The 21,233-nt window shown below is 37.6% G+C and overlaps 1 protein-coding gene across 1 annotated transcript; it reads left to right on the forward strand.

Moving 5' to 3' along the window:
- The first annotated feature begins 1,130 nt into the window (after positions 1-1,130).
- On the forward strand, positions 1,131-18,191 carry LOC149156418 (uncharacterized). The gene is made up of 3 exons (XM_089444752.1): positions 1,131-1,190; positions 1,290-2,121; positions 17,935-18,191. The coding sequence occupies exons 1-3, from the start codon at positions 1,131-1,133 to the stop codon at positions 18,189-18,191; spliced, it is 1,149 nt and encodes a 382-aa protein (XP_089300878.1).
- Positions 18,192-21,233: the final 3,042 nt, after the last annotated feature.

Genomic DNA, 21,233 nt, shown 5'->3' on the forward strand with positions numbered 1-21,233 from the left:
TAGGATATGGTCTCCTTCCATTATTTCAAAATATATGTGTTCATTTCACATTACCCAATGTACCCTCACATTTACTAAGGAGAAGACATGGTCCTCTCCATGTAATTACATCTCACATTCCCCAATGTACCCTCACATTTACTTGGGAGAAGACATAGTCCTCTCCATTTAATTATCAATATATATATATTCACCTCACATTCCCAAATGTACTTTTCAGATTTACTTGGGAGAAGACATGATCCTTTCCCATTAAATTCTCAATTTTATATTCATGTCACATTTCCAAATGTACCCCTAGCTTACTTGGGAGAAGAGAAGTCAATTGTAAGGATGGATGAGAAGTTAATGACATTAATGAGAGGTGGTTGAGATGGAGAAGGGAAGGAGGGTATAAAAAGGGAAGGGGGAAGGAAGAAAGGGGGGAGGTTGGGGGTCTTTCTTATGAATGTGGGGGTTGGTTGTGATTGTTTGGCCTTGTCATGATTTTGGGAGACCTTGGAAACCTGTGGAGGTTTCTTGGGTTTGAGAGGAGGAAAGTATCATTATCTAGTTTTGCACATTCTTCTTGAGGACACACTATATCTGGTTGGACTTGGGCACGGAGGGCTAGGGAACCTGTGGAGGTTTCCTGGGCTAGGAATTTATTTCCTAGTTGGCTGGGAGGTAAATCCGGTTGGGTCGGTGAGAAGAAGCGTTCAGCTGGAGCTATAAGACAAAGGTATCATCATCAACCACCGGAACAAGTATTTTTCCATGGACTACTTTTGTTAAGTTGATATCAATGGAATGCTCACCTTAATTTATGTTGCTTATGATAAAATGATAAGATGTTAAATGTTTAAAGCTATGTAAGAAGGTCAGTAAGCTCCTTTTATTACTTTTAAATCAGCAGGAAAATAGATCTGTTAGTGTATAATAGATTGAGGCTCTAATAATAGGAATCAGGCCCTTACACATGGTATCAGAGCCTGGTTCAAAATCTGGACCCAAAGCCCATTAAACCCCAAATACCATAAACCCCAAATACCATTAGAATGAGGGCTTGAACCTCCAACCTTGTAGTTGTTAAGTTGTTGTAGCTGTTAAGCTGTTGTGGTTAACAGCCTTTACCCATCAGCATCGCCACCATGGCCTTATTTTCAACACATACAACACCTACCTGCAAATCCGCTGGATTTCCCACTACAGTAACTACACGGCCCAACACCACCACCGATATCAACACCACCCTCACCAACAGCAAGAATTCCTCTCCATCACAAAATCTTCAAAACCATCACTAAAAGAGATCTATTAAGCCCTCCAAAAGCGTGACCACCAAACAGACTCTCCTCCATGATTTTGAGAAAGAACTCACTAGCTGCAAATCCCCATTGTTGTGGCAAAAGCCATTCAATACCCTGGTCGAAGCTTCATATAAAACTGGTGATACTACAGATTGTTGCTGGAGAAGCCTTGGAGTGGGAATGAAGGAGTTGAAGTTAGACATCACATTCCCCATTGGGCAGACCTTCAGATGGAAGAAAACAGGTCCATCAGAGTACATAGGGGCAGTGGGAACTTATTTGTTCACACTCATACAAGTTGTTACTGATGATGATGATGATGAAGAAGTTGAGTATTTCATTCATAACTCAAGTGGGTTCTCTCAGGAAGCCGAAGCGTCCCTGAGGGATTATTTGAATCTCGGTATTTCAATGATAGACGTGTGGAAGGGCTTTTCAGAAGTAGATTCCAGGTTTGCAGCATTGGCTCCTTACATGGGTGGTGCTCGTTTGCTCAGACAGGATCCTCTCAAGTGCCTTTTTCAGTTTATTTGTTCTTCCAATAATAATATTCGGAGGATCACACAGATGGTGGAGTCCGGATTTGGACCTTGTTTGGGAACTGTTGAGGGAATTGAGTTTCATGCTTTTCCTTCATTGGAAGAGTTGTCTTCGTTCGATGAAGGGCAGCTTCGGAAAGTAGGATTCTGTTACAGGTTTGATTCTATCCTTTCTAGTTATTTATTTGTTTTTTTTCCTCCTTCGGAATTGCATCAAAATAGAGTTCCAGGGGCTCCACTACAAATAGCAAACATCATCTTTTTGAAGGCTGATGCCATAAGAGCAAGGGCAGGTCATAACAAAAGTGGAACCCTGATGGACAGTTCAACAACATGTCATGGTCTAACCTTCTAATGAAGAGTTGGTCCTGTGTCAATCCAGTTAGCCAGAGAGCCAACCAACAAGGTACTAGTGAAACCTTTTAAGAAAGGGTTGGTCATGGCTATGTTACCAGAAACCCGACCAGGAGATCTGTTTATTGTTCTGTTTCCATTTCCCCGTTGATATTAAATTAGTACATTACTGATACATTTTATATGCATAATATATTCTAGGAGGGGGTGTCGGTTCATGTTTCTTATCCCCCGAAATTCTATAGCCATGTTTCTTATTATGCTCGTTTGGTGTTCTGCTTCTTGTTCTGGTTTTTGGTAACATGGGGTTCTGCATTAACCCACCCAGCCAACCATGCAGTAAGGTCCTCATTATCCCGGTAAAGTTTTGATCAACTCTCGAACTAAAAATATCCTGAGCAACCCTTCTGACACACAAGATTTGTCCTGCCTTGCCAACGAACCAATCTCTTGTTGGGCTCCTCATGGGAACCTTGCCAATATAGCAACACCTTGTTGACACACTTTGTCTTTCAGTTCTCGAAATTGATGCTCTGATTACTTGGAAAAATTATCAATTTACATAACCTAAATCGCTTTATCTTGGAAACTTTGCAAAATGGACAAATGACAACTTCTTGCCCAAAATCCTAAACCCAACTGGTAAGCAGGGTCAACATATCAAAACAAAATTGACCTTACAATAAACCGTATGATAACAAAAAAAAATAATCAAAATTAGTATTGAAGTCAGAGTCATAGTTCAAACTTAAGTCTCAACAGTGCTGCAGATAACAATTCATCATTTCCGGGGTACAGGATTTCCCACATTGTGGTTTGGTGCTCCACCCTGTAACCGCACATATGCCCGTCTTCACACCCCACCCTTCCTGAACCCCAAGATTTCCTGCCCATGGCACTGATGTAGGCTAACTACCAACATTTTGTACCTAGCCCTCCCTCTCAATAATTCAAGTGTCATTTTTTTAATATTTAGCAGCTTTTTTTTTGTGGTCTAGTGGAATGAATTTCAGGTCGTCAAACATCATCACTATAACATTAAGCGACTTCTCATTTTATTGTGGAGAAAGAAGAAACCATGGTAAACTGAGCTCTCTCGATGATTATACTTCAAGGCCTTCAAGCATCATCATTATAACAGTAAACGACTTTTCGTTTTATGTTGGAAAAATAAGGAACTATGGTAAACTGATCTCTCTGGATGATTGATACCCAACTGTCCCATATCCAGATGTAATCTCCCCTCATTTGCATGAGGCATGTATTCAGTGTGGCATGTGATGTGGACTGAACTTGGGATCGCAATTTGGCAAACACCAAACTTGTTTCATCTGTTCTTGTTATGTTTTGTCTTTTATCATGTTTCTCTCAGAGTGTATCCATGAAAAAGAAGAATTTAGTAAAATCAAAATATGTTTACTGGCAGTTGATTCTGCATTCGTAGAAATGTTTCAGGTAGCCCCTGCCATCTCTAGCTCCATTGCCAGACCTTGCCATCTCACTCACTCGTTTTTTTTTTAGCAGGCCATTACTATGTTGTATCGTGCCGCAGCCTATTGAGTATTTTGTATTATACCACGGTCTCTTATATGCGTGTCGTGGCAGCACTACCACTGGTTTCTTTCTCTCTATATGTTATTTTTAGCATTTTTTTTATGATATGTGCTTGCAATCCCACATTGGAGTCATATTGACTGTACCCTTCTTCAGTCCCATTGACTTATTTCTGGTCATCAGTTGGACATTAATTAATTTACTTACTTACCTTCAAATTCAGAATAATGTCACTTATCTTTTTTCTTTAATATGTTGATGTCCACAGATGACTAAAGGCAGTCAAAGACACTAGATATCACAACCATAGCATCATGTAATTTCCTCGGGTATCTTCAATCTAATTAATAAACAAAAGGCATTTGGCAAAGTGTAATACTTGCAAATTGTCATCAATCAATAAAATAGCTTTACCAATAGAAAAGAACTATTTGCTATACAGTTGTCAGTGGTCAGAAAACCTATCCTTCCTTATCGACTATTCTAAGTTTGGAACCGACATAAACCTGTCATCTGCAGAAGAATTTGCTGACATGGAGTACTACAGTGCAATCTTGGGTCGAGTCTAATAGTACTTCTTGAAGATGTTAAAGAAGAGGTGTCTCTTCTCAGTTCCATCACACAAATTTCTATTGTTGTTACTCCTCCCATAAAACTGTACATGCTAATGCTGAGGCCTTGATCGTTGCCTCTTTGGTATATATGCCTCTTTTGGCATATCGTGGCACAAAAGTTTTACTTTCAGCATACATTTTTGTGGTCCAGGATCTGTCCAACTAGTTGATATTTAGGTCAAGCGTGGAGGTGATACCAACATATATTGTGCAAAAATACTGTTTCAATGACCCTGGAGAGCCCTGATGGGGTCATTTTTGCTATGCCTGGAGTTAATGACACCGACTACTCCATGCAAATATTCAATTCTGATGGCAGTGAGCCTGAGGTTAGTTACTGTTTTTAATATCTCTGAAATTTGTCAACAGAGAGTGTTCCCTGGAAAAGAGTAGTTTTCGTTCAATATAAAGAAGGATTGATGGCCCTAAAGTTGATTAATATTTAGATGTATAGATTAGAGGTAGCATAGATTGCTACAGATATTGCTTTAGTGAAATCTATCTGATTTGAAGAGGTCTGGCATGTTTATGCGAGGGTTTCATGTTTTAGTTTTGTTATGCATAACCATAGTATTTGACCGTCAACAACCATGTGGTTAAGATTGTTGTTTGTATTCTAGTTCAACTATATTCTTCCCAGAAAGAAGCAGCAATCTATTTTAGTGTTGGTTGATGATAAATCTAAATTAAATTTATAATTATTTTAGTTATTGTGCCATCTGCTATCCCACTTTGACTTGTCAGTTCTTTAATTTTATTCCGGACTTTCAAATTTTACCTGCATTGTTGTCCATCCTTAAAGAGTTCTTAATTAACATCTTACATGGTCTCTTCTAAGTAAGGACTTGGATCCTACAAGACAATAATGAGAATTACGTGGTAGCTAGTCACATTAGCTCGGTAGCTTCTATCAGCCTATGTCATGAATATCAACTTTGCTCAACTTCCAAACTTATTCCTTTGGGTGTTTATAGGATCCATTTTATCTTACCAATTATTCATTCATTAAAACTGATGATAATCACGATATCAACAAGCCTGAGAGCTCCTTCTAAAGTCTAATAATGTTCTCAAAACCTACCATGTCCACTATTTATTTACACTCTTCCATACATCAAAGAAGGGGATCATGAATACAAAGGACTTCATGTGATTGCACAACCTTCTATTATCTTTCAAATCCTTATTGTAACACCCTCAATGTCCTGCCTAATAGGAAATTTCAAGGCCTTATTTCTCGAAATATTCATCTTGATATGAGGGTCTCTCAAAGCCTCACCAAAAATAGTCACCCTCATTCGACACCAAATCTCTGGTAAGACATCCAAAACCCAATGGCCCTGTGAGAAAGTTGAGCCAAGGTGTCCCTCCCACAAAAAAGTTTATGCACACGAACAATTGCATAGCCCACAACATATCATGACTAGTAATTCGTAACACTTCTCTATCACAGCTATACCAAATCAAACAAAACTAGAATATAAGGTAACCTCGACTTTGATTGCAGCTCAAAAAAAAAAAATCTCTTAGCATGGTCAAGCATATTTAGCAGCTACTCAACAGTAATAAGGGGCCATAAATACAAATCACTTTGTGTGATTGCACAAACTTCTAACATACACGTGGGCAGAGTACAATATATTTTACCTAAACTTCATCCTATGAGAAGCTATATTGAAAGTAGAAGGGAATTTAGAAACCAATAATTGAGCATGTGGAATAGAGTTAAGTGACTAGAGGTCTAGATGACTTCACAGGAATTTATGCCTGTTTAAGTGACAGTGTTCTGAACTCAACCAGGAATGAAGGTATAGCTATTCTCAATTTCCAGACTACTCAAGCTTTCAAAATGATTTCATCACAATTGAAGGTCTGACTCTGACAGGAATTCAATTTCGTGACAGCCATATAGCATGCCAAAGGTTCCCTCTCTAATTTAGAATCAAAGTAAAAAGTTTAAACATATGTGGCTGTCAAGGTTTAAACTTTAAACCTCTTGAAAATGTCATGGTATAAACCATCTTATGAAACCAGCTCAAGAAAAGATAGAAAAGATAGACCAACGCCTTAGAATTCAGCCTCTTCGAGGGGGCAACCTCCTTTACATTACATAAATGAATAATTCTTGGATGATTCAAATGACAAAACCTCCTTTCTATATATAGGAGTCTAAGGAGTCACAATATAATCCAGCCGACCTAACAATAATAATATAAAGCCACAAAAATAACAATAGAGGGATTCTATGGGGCACAGAAATAACAATATGGGGGTAATAGGGGCACAACAATATAAATAAGGGGTATAACTACAATAGTAATGGGGTAATCACTAGTATTATAGGGACCCAACATGCCCCTCTCCTTCAAAAAAGTGTTGTCCTCAACGCTTGAGTAGTTCTGGATACTTCTGCATAAAATTCTCATCCTCCCATGTGGAATCTTCAGCGGATAAGTTCTTCCACTTGATAAGATACTCTGAAATTGATCGATTTCGTAGCTGTCGAGTTCTTGTTTCTGTGACTGCTTCCGGTTCCAATATAATTTTCCTTCCTCGTCAAGTTCTGGCAATATTGTTTGAATTGGGAGCTTGTCGCCTATAACCTTCTTTAAACATGAAACATGGAAAACTGGGTGCAATCGAGAAGCTGCAGGAAGCTCCAATTTGTATGCCATAGTACCAATCTTTTGCAACACCTTGTACGGACCATAATACTTTGGTGATAATTTATTATCCTTCTTAGCTTGCTTTAGGGACATTTGCTTATATGGTTGTAGCCGTAGGAATACCCAATCACCTACATCAAAACTTCTTTCACTGCGATGTTGATCTGCCTGTTGTTTCATTCTATTTTGTGCCAACACGAGGTTATCCTTTAAGAGTTGGAGGACTTGTTGTTGATGTTCGATGTGATGTTCCACTGCCTGAACCTTAGAATTTTCTCTTAAATATGATGTGATGGATGGTGGTTGATACCCATAAAGTGCCATAAATGGGGTCATTTTTGTTGCTGTATGGAAGGAAGTGTTATACCACCATTCAGCCAGAGGCAACCATTTGACCCATTGTGTCTGTTTATCAGATACAAAGCAACGAAGATATCCTTCCAAACATTTGTTTACTATCTCAGTTTGCCCATCAGATTGAGGATGATAAGATGAGCTATGAGCTAACTGAGTACCAAGACAAGAAAATAATTCTGTCCAAAAATTTCCAGTGAAAATGGGATCTCTGTCACTTACAATAATCTTTGGGTTTCCATGTAGCTTTTGAACTGTTTCCATAAATGCAGTAGAAACTGTACTGGCTTTAAATGGATGTGATAATGCACAAAAGTGTGCATACTTGGTAAGTCTGTCAACTACCACCATGATGACACTCTTTCCCTCAGACTTGGGTAAACCTGTGATAAAATCCATTGAAACCTCCTCCCAACGTTGGCTTGGAATGGATAAAGGTTGTAATAGACCCGGTGTCTTAATTGTTTCAACTTTATTTTGTTGGCAAACCAAACATTCCGCCACAAACTTTTGAATATCTGATTTAAGGCCATCCCAAAAAAATTCCTTCTTAACCCTGTGGTAAGTTTTTAAAAATCCTGAGTGCCCTCCTAAGGGAGAAGTGTGCAATTCCATAAGAATCTTTTGTTTTAGCTGGGAATTCTTACAGAGGTATAAGCGATCTTTGTACCATAACGAATCATTTTGCCAGCTAAATGTATCAGAAGTACTGGAATCTTGTTGTAGCTTTCGAATAAGTGCCCACACTTCTTCGTCATTCTTCCATTCCTCCCTTGCTTCGTTTATCCAATCTGGTTGGATAATAGAAATGGCACACAACAATGCTTCCACATCCTCATCCTTTCTTGAGAGTGCATCTGCCACCACATTTTGCTTCCCTTTTTTGTAGATGATTTCAAAGTCATAACCCAACATCTTTGTGACCCACTTTTGTTGCTCTTCAGAGGATAATCTTTGTTCTAAAAAGTATTTAAGGCTATCATGATCCGTTTTTACCTTGAAGTGTCTTCCCATTAGGTAGGGTCGCCATTTCTTAAGTGCATGGAGTATTGCCAACATTTCCTTCTCATAAATAGCTTTGCTTAAAAACTTTCCCTTGATTGGACGACTTTCAAAAGCAATGGGTCTTTCATCTTGCATTAGAACAACACCAATTCCATTTCCTGAAGCATCACATTCCACAATAAAGGTTTTTGTGAAGTCCGGTGTAGCTAAGACCGGTGCTTGGCACATTGCCTCTTTAAGATGTTCAAAGGCCTTTGTTGCTTCCGGAGTCCATGAAAATGAATCTTTCTTCAATAATGTTGTTAGAGGTGCTGCTATTCTCCCATAATTCTTAACAAACTTGCGATAATACCCTGTCAACCCAAGAAATCCTCGCAGATGCTTTATGGATGTGGGGATTTTCCATTCCTTAATGGCTTTAATTTTGCTAGGGTCTACCTTAACTCCTTCATGAGATACAATATGACCCAAATATTCCACCTCCTGGACTCCAAAGAAACATTTGGATCTTTTTGCATATAATTGTTTCTCCTCCAATAGTTGTAGCACCCTGTCAACATGTTCAACATGATCCTTCCAAGACTTGCTGTAGATTAGTATATCATCAAAAAATACTAACACAAATTTTCTAAGGAATGGTTTGAAAATTGAATTCATCAAACCTTGAAATGTTGAAGGTGCATTGGTAAGGCCAAAAGGCATGACCAAAAATTCATAATGACCCTCATGAGTTCTAAATGCCGTTTTCGGAATGTCTTCAATCTTCATTCTGATTTGATGATATCCCGAACGAAGATCCAACTTGGTGAAGTAAATTGATCCATGCAATTCATCCAGTAATTCATCAATGACAGGAATGGGGAACTTATCTTTAATAGTGAGCTTGTTGAGCTCCCTATAATCCGGACACATGCGCCATGATCCATCCTTCTTGTGCACCAATACTACTGGAGCTGAGAAAGAACTTTGACTCGGTTGAATTATACCAGCCTCTAGCATTTCTGCAACCATACGTTCAATTTCACTTTTTTGGACATAGGGATATCTGTACGGCCTGATGTTTGGAGGAACACTTCCTGGAATCAGATGAATAGCATGATCATGATCACGCATAGGTGGGAGACCTTTGGGAGTCTCAAATACCTTGGAATGATTGTCCAGGACTTTTTGGAGATCTGGAGAAATAGATGATTCCAATGTGGAAACATCTAGCGAACATAATTGTGCAATTACACCTCTTTGCTCCTTTTTTAGAAGCTTTGTCATGCCATTAGAGCTGATTATCTTTCCTGGTTTCCCTGCAATACCCCTTAATTCAACTTCCTTTCCTTCCGTAGAAAATTTGATGAAAAGTTCTTGAAAATTAAAAGCTATTGTACCCAAGGATTGTAGCCATTGGACTCCTAGTACAACATCAGCACCTCCCATTGGAATGGAAAGCATTGGGCTAGTCAATACATATTCTCCCATGGATAGCTTGATATTATGGCACTTTCCAGAGCAATTTATTGTTCCTCCATTTGCAATCATCACTTGACACTCTGGTGCTGGATATAGGAAGCAATTCAATTCTTTTGCTACCCTACAATGAATAAAATTGTGGGTGCTTCCTGAATCAATCAACACTATTACCTTTTTCTTCTTGATTTGTCCTTCTATCTTGATGGTTTGAGGAGTGGTAATTCCCGCCAATGCATTACAAGATATGGTCGGATTTATTTGTTCTTCATCTAGGCTTTGTTCCTGGAGTATATCCTCTTCTTTTGACCTTTCTTGCTCCTTTTCTTCTTCCTCTTCACAATCTATGTAGAATAATTTCTTCTCAGCACACTTATGACCTTTTGTGTATTTGCTATCACAACTGTAACAAAGCCCTTTTGCTCTTTTTTCTTCCAATTGTTGTGGTGTCAACCTTGTAGGTTGTGGAAGACTAGGGGCAACAACACTTCCGTCTTTATAGTTGTGAGTGGTATGCTTCCTAGTTGCCATAATTTTGCTTTCCATTTTTCTTGCTAACCTGAATGCCTTCTCTAATGAATCAGGTTCCCAAAGGCGAACATCATGTTGGATATTATCCTTTAAAGACCCTATGAACACATCAATCCTATGCTCCTCTGGAATATCTTTTACCCTTATGTTCAATTTTTGGAACTCCTCAATGTGCTCCATTATTGAACCCTTTTGTTTGAGACTTATCAATTGGCTAAAAAAAGTGTTGCTTTTTGTATCCTCATAATGTGCTATCAATTCTTCCGTAAAAATTGCCCAAGTGATAAATTGTTTACGAGAACAAAGCCATTGATACCATACAAACTGATTTGGTTCCAAATATAAAGTTGCCATACGTACCTTTTGTGTGTTTTGCACATTATTGAGATCGAAGAATTGCTCCATCTGTAATATCCATGTGGCGGGATCCTTGCCATCAAACTTCCTCATATCGATTTTTGGAATATGGTGAGTCTTCGATCCAACATTAGAGTCTATGGAATCATGATTAACATTTCTTTTGTTCTCATCATGAGTTTCCTTTACTACCCTTTCACCATTAGTGACCATTTCTTGTAGCAACTTATTCATATTTATCTTCAATTCTTCCATCTTATCATCCATGCCATCAATTTTAGCGTCCATGCCATTCACCTTAGCTTCCATTCCATCCATCTTAGCTTCTACACCTTTCTTTAAACCATCCATCTTAGCTTCTACATCTTTCCTTAAACCATCCATTTTAGATTCTGTTGCTTTTTGTGCAAGTGACATTTGTTGCACTTGTTCTTGTAATTTTGATATATCATGTAGCATTTCTTCCTCTTCTTCATGAGTCATGCTAGAGCTTTCAGGTTCCTTACTAGGTGTTTGCATTTTCTTTCCTCGGGGCATCAGTTACCGATAATAATGCTCTACTATGCCCTTTGAATTCCTTCAAAATAAATTTTCAAACCAAGCTTAAGCAAAAATTTAAAAAAATCTACACACCTTTTTTCACTTTGTAGGAGCTCGATATTGCCTCTGATGTATCTCTGTACTTTTTGATCATCTAGTTCTGAATTTGTGACCTGTAGTAGCCCTCTGTGTCCTCTTTCCAATGCCACAAGTCTGACCCAAATTGGATTCTCCAAGGAAGAGTTATGCGAAATCTCCCACAGTGACTTGATTATAGACTAATTCAGTAGAGCGAACTTGTATGACATGCCACGAGTCACTGTTTCGATCTTTTGGTCACCTGTTTTGAATGTAATTCAGGATTCTGCAAAAAGACCAACTTCCTCAGATCATATCTCCGCAAATATCGCGCTAAAAGCTCTGAAATTTGGACCCAAGGTTCAACGCGATTTCTTCTCAAATGGGTTTTTTTTGCGACTTCTGAAACGTCACAGAAAAAAAGTTATAGCGAAAATGCCACGATGACCTGTTTGGAGCAGCGAAACCCTAGAATCCAAAGCTCTGATACCAAATGTTATGAAACCAGCTCAAGAAAAGATAGAAAAGATAGATCAACGCCTTAGAATTCAGCCTCTTCGAGGGGGCAACCTCCTTTACATTACATAAATGAACAATTCTTGGATGATTCAAATGACAAAACCTCCTTTCTATATATAGGAGTCTAAGGAGTCACAATATAATCCAGCCGACCTAACAATAATAATATAAAGCCACAAAAATAACAATAGAGGGATTCTATGGGGCACAGAAATAACAATATGGGGGTAATAGGGGCACAACAATATAAATAAGGGGTATAACTACAATAGTAATGGGGTAATCACTAGTATTATAGGGACCCAACAGTCTAACTCTAACAGGAATTCAATTTCATGACAGCCATATAGCATGCCAAAGGTTCCCTCTCTAATTTAGAATCAACGTAAAAATTTTAAGCATATGTGGCTGTCAAGGTTTAAACTTTAAACCTCTTGAAAATGTCATGGTATAAACCCTTGTAGTTTTCATGACACCAACTTAGTTTCAAAAAAAATCTGAAATCTAATTACCATAGATTTACACTATCAATTAAATATTTTATCCATAACAATATCAGGGAAAATTCACCCTATAAAATCAAGAACAAGACTGAAATGGAACCTGCAATGTCTTCATAATTTTTCGAGTGCTCTTATGGTATTTTTGCTTTAGATTCTGGGTTTTAAAGTCACCTTTATGACGCTTTTATGTTAGTACTCTGACTTACTTTCATAAGGGAGAAGGTGCTATGATTAATTTCTTAATCAAACTGATTGATTTTCCTAATGTGACAATTTTAATATGAGAATGCTAAAAATACAATTGATCATTTTCCCGCATAAGAGAAATAATTCCTATGCCATACCAGCAAAGAAATTGTTACAATTAGAACCAGAACTCAAAATCTGTAGGTGCTCACAAATAAGCACAAAAGCATCTACTAGAAAATGAAGAAGGGACCTTTTGGATCTAAGGAACAAAAAAAGCAAAATCTCAAAAGAAAGAGAATGTAAAAAGCTATTTAGTGTCAACAACAGCTTGCCTAGACAGTTAAAATGGATAACTAATATAGCCCCTACCATGGCTCAAGTCCTGCCAATGACAAGCCAGTGCTTGTGCTCATGCTTTGGATGTGCGCTAAAGCACACAATAGTGGTTGGGGCTAAGTACAAGTCCTGAGAGACTTTGTTAGAATAGATACACGCTACCACCAGCTGCCTCGCTGAAGAGAAACCAATTTGAATTGGGCCAAGGGATCCGCGTAAAGCTAAATATGGGTGTGTTAGGCTCAATCATGATAAGAGGAAGCTTTCTCATAAAAAAGTACTAGTTAGAAGAAATGAATACTTGGCAAGCATAGCACAATAAGGCAAAATTTGTTAGGTCCATGTCTTTTCTCTTTTTGCCCTTGCCCTTTTGCTTATATAGTGGTAGAGATATTGTGCTGCCATGTGCTAAATGCCCCATTCATAACCATGCCCCAAAGTTCTCTTTGCTCGTTGACTTGTTAAGTGGACACATGCTTCAATCATGTTGGTCAATTGCTTTTAGTTGTTTCGTTTTTGGAAAAGCATTGTAGACAAGTTTATAAGCGTTGGGAACTTGTTCACCCCTAGATTTTTGCTTTGGAAAATATTGGTAAAAGAACATTTTTTCATTTCATATAAAGATACTACTCTTTTTAGAAATATTTTCATGATTTGTTCTAATTTTAACATAATTTCAAAGATTAATTGCAGGAAATGCTTAGTTTGAACTTTGGCCACATCGCCCTACCTAAAATGCCTTAGAAACACTGCTCGTTGTATAGTACAGCTGGTGGCATTTTCCAAGGCATTTCACCAGATTTCCAATGACATTTTGGTGTTTTTATGGAAGTTTCTGAACCCAGCTCATAAGCAATCAGGGGCACGGTATCCACAGAAAGACATCGCCATATTTGTGCCAATGACCCTTTCAAGACAAAATAGAGATATGGATTGAGCTATGAAGTGTTTGTCCTTTTGGTAATTACTAGTAATATTAAATGTTTAAAGTAAATTTTGAAATTCTCCTTTCTTACTTTCTCTATCCTTTTGCTGAAATATTTAACATTGCCATTAATTGATTTAGCATATTTGAGAGTGGTTCCAACCTCATTGGACTTTATATGGAGAAGTATAATTTCATATTCCATTCAGAATTCAGCAGATTTAAAAGATTTAAGGACTTTAGGGTTGGCAGGATTGTAGCATTTCCACTGGATTATATCATCCATGGGGGTTTGGGATAGAGATTAGTCAAGACCACCAAGCTATGGGATTTTGCACATGTAATTATCTACAAAAGTTAATATAGACATGGCTTTCCCTCTAAAATGTCAAATATGTGTATCATTTTTATTTTCTTGCTTATTTCTTGCAAGATAATGTGTGTATCATGTTTCCCCTGCGTACCATTTTTCTTTCTTTTTTTTTCTTGGGTGTGGGGGCGGCATGTTTCCAGGCATTCCTATTTTGGAAACTTGTACATGTTTCCACATTTCATGCAGCTTAGTTTCAAAGAAAAGGTTTAGATTTAATCCTTAGCACTATTTCACAGACCTGTTGCAAAAGAGTGCCTGCCTCTTTACAACAGTAATGGTATTTGAGTATGCCATTTGATTCAATAAATCTTCCTGAATCAATGTTTTCCGTAGCACTTTTCCCACTTATATGGCTATAGGATCTTTTGAATCAAGCAAAGAAACAAAATGTGAAGTCAAGTAAGAGTTCCATTAGGTAATCTCAAGCCTCATCTAGCGGATACAACATGATGAAGATACAATGAAGAATATAGTTGTGTATAAGAAATTCCTTATGTAGGTTTCATACCTAGCCCTAGTGGTGTGATTCCTATATGATGGATTGTACAATCATGCCTTACATTCCACATGTCACGTGCAAGATGTGACCACATTCTTCATAGGATTTTTTTTTTATTTATTTATTTTTTTTTCTTTCGAAATTTTTTCGAGAAGCATGCCCCAAGGTCAATGTTGCAATGCATAACATAGACTTCCTTTAGCTTAGTTAATAGGTTGTAGAGTTATCTTTCAAAAATTTTCCCAAACTTTCACCTGATCTGACCGCTTTTCCTCAACGTGCACAGCAAGGACCATTAGCATCCATGTATAGCTTTACAATGGAGCCAATAATTCATGCCCAAAATGTGTCCCAATCTAAAGAATTTAGTCAATTCTATTTTACATACGAGGGTGGCTTTTAATTCTGTTGATAGTAGATTATCATTATTCTTATTAAAAATAACGTAGATTTTCCATTCGGATAGTAGGAAATTATTCCATTCGTTTAATTATTTCTCATTTGTCTGGTCATATTGAGAGCTGCAATATATATCATGAAATTGTTTTAGTACTAGTAAACAATGATTAAATATATAATAAATTTGAACCTTTTGACATTTAGAGGACATTTCTCTCAATTTACAAAAAAAATATAAAGTATGAAAATCATGTTGGAAATAGTTTCTGATGTTTTGAGTCTTTTATTTTCAAGATTAACTAAATGGGTTTGGAAGATGAAAAACCATCAAATTGGAAGAGTGGGACTTTTATATTCACTAAGGTTTTAAAGAAATTATATGCATAAAACTTATACTAGCACCTTCTAATGGAACTGATAGTGCACTAATCCGTTGCTTGCCATTATTTTGGTTTTGGTACCACCTTATAGCATATCCGGGTTCAAATGCTATTTTCCATGGCAGACAGTTGAATCTATTTCAACTCTAATTGTTATTGAGGGGTTGCACAAGGATGCCCATTTTAACATAGATAGCCACCTATGTTAAGGTTCTATTTTGCAGTTCCATGTTGTTATTTATGAACATTATATACATTTGGTTGGACATGTGAAAATCAATTGATGGATTTGGTATTAATGATGGAAATGTTGGATGTATGACCAAATGTATGACTTACTTGGTTACAATTTATCTAGTGCATGACTTGTCAAAGTTATTGTTGCATCGTATAGGCTTATATAGATATGATTTATCTAATCAATGACTTAGTGAAATTATGATTTATCTGATGTAAGATTTATTTCCAGTATGAACAACAAAAATTGACACATGGACACTGGGCTTAATAAACATGATGTTTAAGATCATGTATCTATATCTATTTTGTGGTTGTATATATGCATGGATGAGAACTAAACTACAGGTTGGAAAGAACCGTATGATAACCAAGATCTACTATTCCATTGGGAAAGGTTGAGACGACCAATGAGGAAAGGTACGATGTACATTGTTCTATTACATTTGGTATCTACTTGCTATGCACTCTTATGACATGAGTAAACTGCAAATGACAGGTGGCAAGATGACCTGATTGGATTATTCGATGACAAGTCCAACCAGCTCTGTAGTGTGGTCCGTGCTCTGAAGGAGGGGTGGAGGTGTTTCCCACCGTGTATCCTCTGAAACCTGGAATCGTGGGGAGGACAGTTGAACGCTCCCCCTAGACGTGTGATGACGATTGCCAGATGCCTGCTGGGGAAAGTTCAGCCAAGGCATTCGACGCTCCCACCATGTTGGTTTTATCAGTGGTCAGTATGGCCTTTGCCACTGATAAGGCAGCAGAGGACGGATAGGGCGGGAACGGAAGTAGGCCAGGGTGGATAGGAGGATATAGACCAGTTGGAGACTCTTGATGGGAAGAAATGCCATTGTTGGACTTATCCAATTTTATTGCTATAACTCTCTCTGGTTGCTATGCTTTCAAACTCCTTGCATCATTCATTCTAACTTCGGGACGAATTTCTCTGAAGGAGGGGTGTATGTAATGCCCCACTTAAATCTTATCCTACAAATTTTGTTAATGTTATCTAAAAATATTGAGAAATATTGGTCTAATATAAAATTCATGATTTCCATTATTCAAATTCCCCACTTACCTTCTCAAATTGAATATTAGGTAGGATATGGTATCCTTCCATTATTTCAAAATATATGTGTTCATTTCACATTACCCAATGTACCCTCACATTTACTAAGGAGAAGACATGGTCCTCTCCATGTAATTACATCTCACATTCCCCAATGTACCCTCACATTTACATGGGAGAAGACATAGTCCTCTCCATCTTATTATCAATATATATATTCATTTCACATTCCCCAATGTACCCTCACATTTACTAAGGAGAAGACATGGTCCTCTCCATGTAATTACATCTCACATTCCCCAATGTACCCTCACATTTACTTGGGAGAAGACATAGTCCTCTCCATTTAATTATCAATATATATATATATATATATTCACCTCACATTCCCAAATGTACTTTTCAGATTTACTTGGGAGAAGACATGATCCTTTCCCATTAAATTCTCAATTTTATATTCATGTCACATTTCCAAATGTACCCCTAGCTTACTTGGGAGAAGAGAAGTCAATTGTAAGGATGGATGAGAAGTTAATGACATTAATGAGAGGTGGTTGAGATGGAGAAGGGAAGGAGGGTATAAAAAGGGAAGGGGGAAGGAAGAAAGGGGGGAGGTTGGGGTCTTGCTTATGATTGTGGGGGTTGGTTGTGATTGTTTGGCCTTGTCATGATTTTGGGAGACCTTGGAAACCTGTGGAGGTTTCTTGGGTTTGAGAGGAGGAAAGTATCATTATCTAGTTTTGCACATTCTTCTTGAGGACACACTATATCTGGTTGGACTTGGGCACAGAGGGATAGGGAACCTGTGGAGGTTTCCTGGGCTAGGAATTTATTTCCTAGTTGGCTGGGAGGTAAATCCGGTTGGGTCGGTGAGAAGAAGCGTTCAGCTGGATCTATAAGACAAAGGTATCATCATCAACCACCGGAACATGTATTTTTCCATGGACTACTTTTGTTAAGTTGATATCAATGGAATGCTCACCTTAATTTATGTTGCTTATGATAAAATGGTAAGATGTTAAATGTTTAAAGCTATGTAAGAAGGTCAGTAAGCTCCTTTTATTACTCTTAAATCAGTAGGAAAATAGATCTGTTAGTGTATAATAGATTGAGGCTCTAATAATAGGAATCAGGCCCTTACACTGAGGATGAAATGCTATAAGGTAAAGGGCTGACAAAATCGGATGGAACGGATTGGCATGAACGTTGGATGGAGAAATCAGAGGAGCTTGAGAATTCAGAACGAGGATCCAGTGAAGACGATGTTCATGTAAAGGGATCGTTGAAGACGGAACTGGGTGAGGGTCATCCATTACGAGGAGAGAGCGAGGGATCGAAGGGTTGGGAATTAGTACAGGAGGCAACGCTTGAGGAGAGGGGAATAATTGTTGCACATGTTTGGGGCACTGATTCAAGATGAGACTGAAGTATAGGAAGGGAATGAAGGTCTGAATGCGATAGGGAGGAGCGATCCAGCTTAATCGGGAAATTTAGAGCAGAATCTCACTGGACCAGATTCTACAAAGCGCAATCATCAATGGGACAAGTTTCAGAGGAAGAAGAAAAATGGATAGAGCCCGAGCTATAACCGTTGTTGATTTCTGAAGTTGCTAACCCTTTCTCACGAGATGAAATGCTATTAATCCAAGATCTGAGTGCAAAGACTTGGTTGCTAGAAATCCTGTTGTTTGAAGAGAAGTCAGATGAGCATGAAGTACCTCCTCGGGAAGAATTTTTTTCTAAATTTAGCATATTGTTTATGTGCCCAAATTTCCTCCATGTGCAAAGATTTCAACACAGAGAAAGAATCGATTTTCTTCCAAAGTTTTGCAGACAATATGTTAGACAGTTCCAAATGCAGCGAAAATAGTTTCCTAGAAAGAAAATCAAGCTTTTTTCTAACACTATAAATTTTAGAGCGAATAAGGGCAAGGCTGATTCTTGAACTTGTTAAGGAAATGCTTGATCTGGGTGAATGGGGGAATGATTGACGAATCTCTGCATCTTTTAAGGAAAGATAGATCTGATTTCAACTTGGATACCCATAGGCGTGCTCGTTCAAAATGATGAACTTTTAAAGTAATGGCCCTCCCGTGTAGGGTAGTGATATTCGAATTTAAGATTTTGTGGTCCATATTCTGAAGAAATCACATTGGAAGATTTAGGTCAACGTGTTTCGAACCAACCTATGTGGTTCGTCATCAGGACAAGATGAAGAATCAAATCATAGTTGTAAGTTAAATAGGGAGATAGGCCTTCTAACAGCTAAAAGGAAAAGGCTATAAAAACGGCTATATTTGACTGGGTGAGAAAAAGAGAGAAAAATATTATAATTAAATTGAAAAACCATTTTTAATTAATTTAAAACATTTAAATTAGTTTGATTTAAAATTATTTTAATTATATGTTTAATTATGAATAAAAAGAAATGACAAGAATATAAATAAACCAAGAGTCAAATAATGGTCAAAGGGTGAAAATAAGTATTAAATACTATTAGAGATATTATAAATTAAATTTATTATATAACTAATTATAAACTAACTTGGTTGTAAAATAAACAAATGCATATGCAATATGGGTAATTCTTATTATTTGTATTTTATTTTGTTTTATTTATTATTATTTCATTTGGGAAGATTGGAAATCAGTCATAAGAAAAGAAAAAAAAAAAAAAAATATATATATATATATATATATATATATATATATAAATAGAAGGAATACGAGAAACATTAACCTATGAGAAAAAAAATTAAGAGATCATAAAAGCAGAAAGGAAATAAAAAGAGTAAAATAGAACCTAGAGGGAGAATAGAGACAACGAAGGATCCCCGGGAAATCAGACAAGAAAAGGAAAAGAAACTAAGAGGAAAGGGCAGGAACCCAACAAATACTAATCTTCTATCCATTATCTTTATTAATATTACTAGGCCTCTTCTCAATTTCTATGGCTTCCCTAAATTTATGGCAATGGAAATGAGAAATCTTCACAATGAACTTCATATCCTCAATGCAAATATGATGTTTTGTCTTCTCTATGTGCTCTGCTAAGGTTGAAAAGAGAGTCCTACTGTGCTTAATATCGACAGTGTGTTCCTTAATCCTTTGATTAATGGACCTCCCCATTTCACCAATGTAAGATTTTCCACAAGAACACAAGATGATATAAACACCTTTCATATCCTTAGGGTCCACCAGGTCTTTTACCAACTTTAAGGAACATCTGATGGTGTTAAGGGGTCTAAAGGTTGAAGGAAGATTATCCTTCTTAAGGATTCTCGCAATATTGTTAGTCATTCCTTGGATGAAGGGGAGGTGAACTCCAGAAATACGATCACTAGGGTCTTTTTTAACCTTGGAACTCTTGCTACCTTTGAGGAAAGCTTTAAGACCCTTCCGCCTACTGTAACCATTATTGGCGAAAACCTTCAGGAGATGGGATTTCTCCTTGGGAAAATGGTCTCCATCATAAACCCTCAGAGCACGAGTAGCTAAAGTGCAGAGAACACCTAACTTCTGAGCAAGGAAATGATGGGAACTGGCATGAAGATACTGCTCAGTATGAGTTTTCTTCCAAAATACCTGATGGGAGAATGAGCCATCGTATTTCTTTGAAATGAGGACATCAATGAAAGGAAGGCATCCATTAAATTCCTTCTCCATGGTGAACTTTATGAAGTTAGATTGATTATTAAGATGCTCGAAGAAGAGATCTAACTTATCCTGACCGTGTTGCCAAATGGCGCAGGTGTCATCTACAAATCTTTTCCAAAGCTTAGGTTTAAAAATAGCCAAGTCTAAAGTCCTGGATTCAAAGTCTTTCATAAACAGCTTAGCAACAATGGGGGATAGGGGGTACCACATGGCCACACAACAATTTTGTTCATAGAACTCACCTTTGAAACAGAAAAAAGTCGAAGTGAGGCAAATCTCGACTAATGTGGCAATGTCGGGATCAGTGAGGTGGAAGATGACCTCCATAGCTTCCTTGATGGGGATGTTAGTGTACATGGAGACTACATAAAAGCTAACCAGACTACCTCTAGGATCAAATTTCATATCCCTCAACTCATTGAAAAATGACGAGGAGTCTTTGACAAAAGACTTTGTGAGGCCAACAAGGGGTTTAAGCTTCGAGGCTAAATATTTAGCTAGAAGATATGTTGGCCCACCTATGGTTTTGATAATGGGTCTAAGGGGGACTCCCTCCTTATGGATTTTTTGGAAGTCCTAGATCCTAGGAGTGATGGGGTTGCTCTCAATAAGCTTGTGGCTAAAAGAACCAACTAAGCTACTTGATTTTATGGCAAGAACAACTGCTCTAAAGATCCATTTCAAAGGATTCTTGCCAAGTTTTCTGTAGCTACAACTATTCTCCAAGTGATCCAACATATTCTTACGATAATATACCTTGTTAAGGATAACAATGGCCCCACCTTTATCAGATTTAAAGACAACA

The sequence above is a fragment of the Pinus tabuliformis genome, chromosome 9 (assembly GCF_031772625.1).
Source record: "Pinus tabuliformis cultivar Carrire ecotype Pingquan chromosome 9, CPIR1, whole genome shotgun sequence".
Classification (NCBI taxonomy): domain Eukaryota; kingdom Viridiplantae; phylum Streptophyta; class Pinopsida; order Pinales; family Pinaceae; genus Pinus; species Pinus tabuliformis.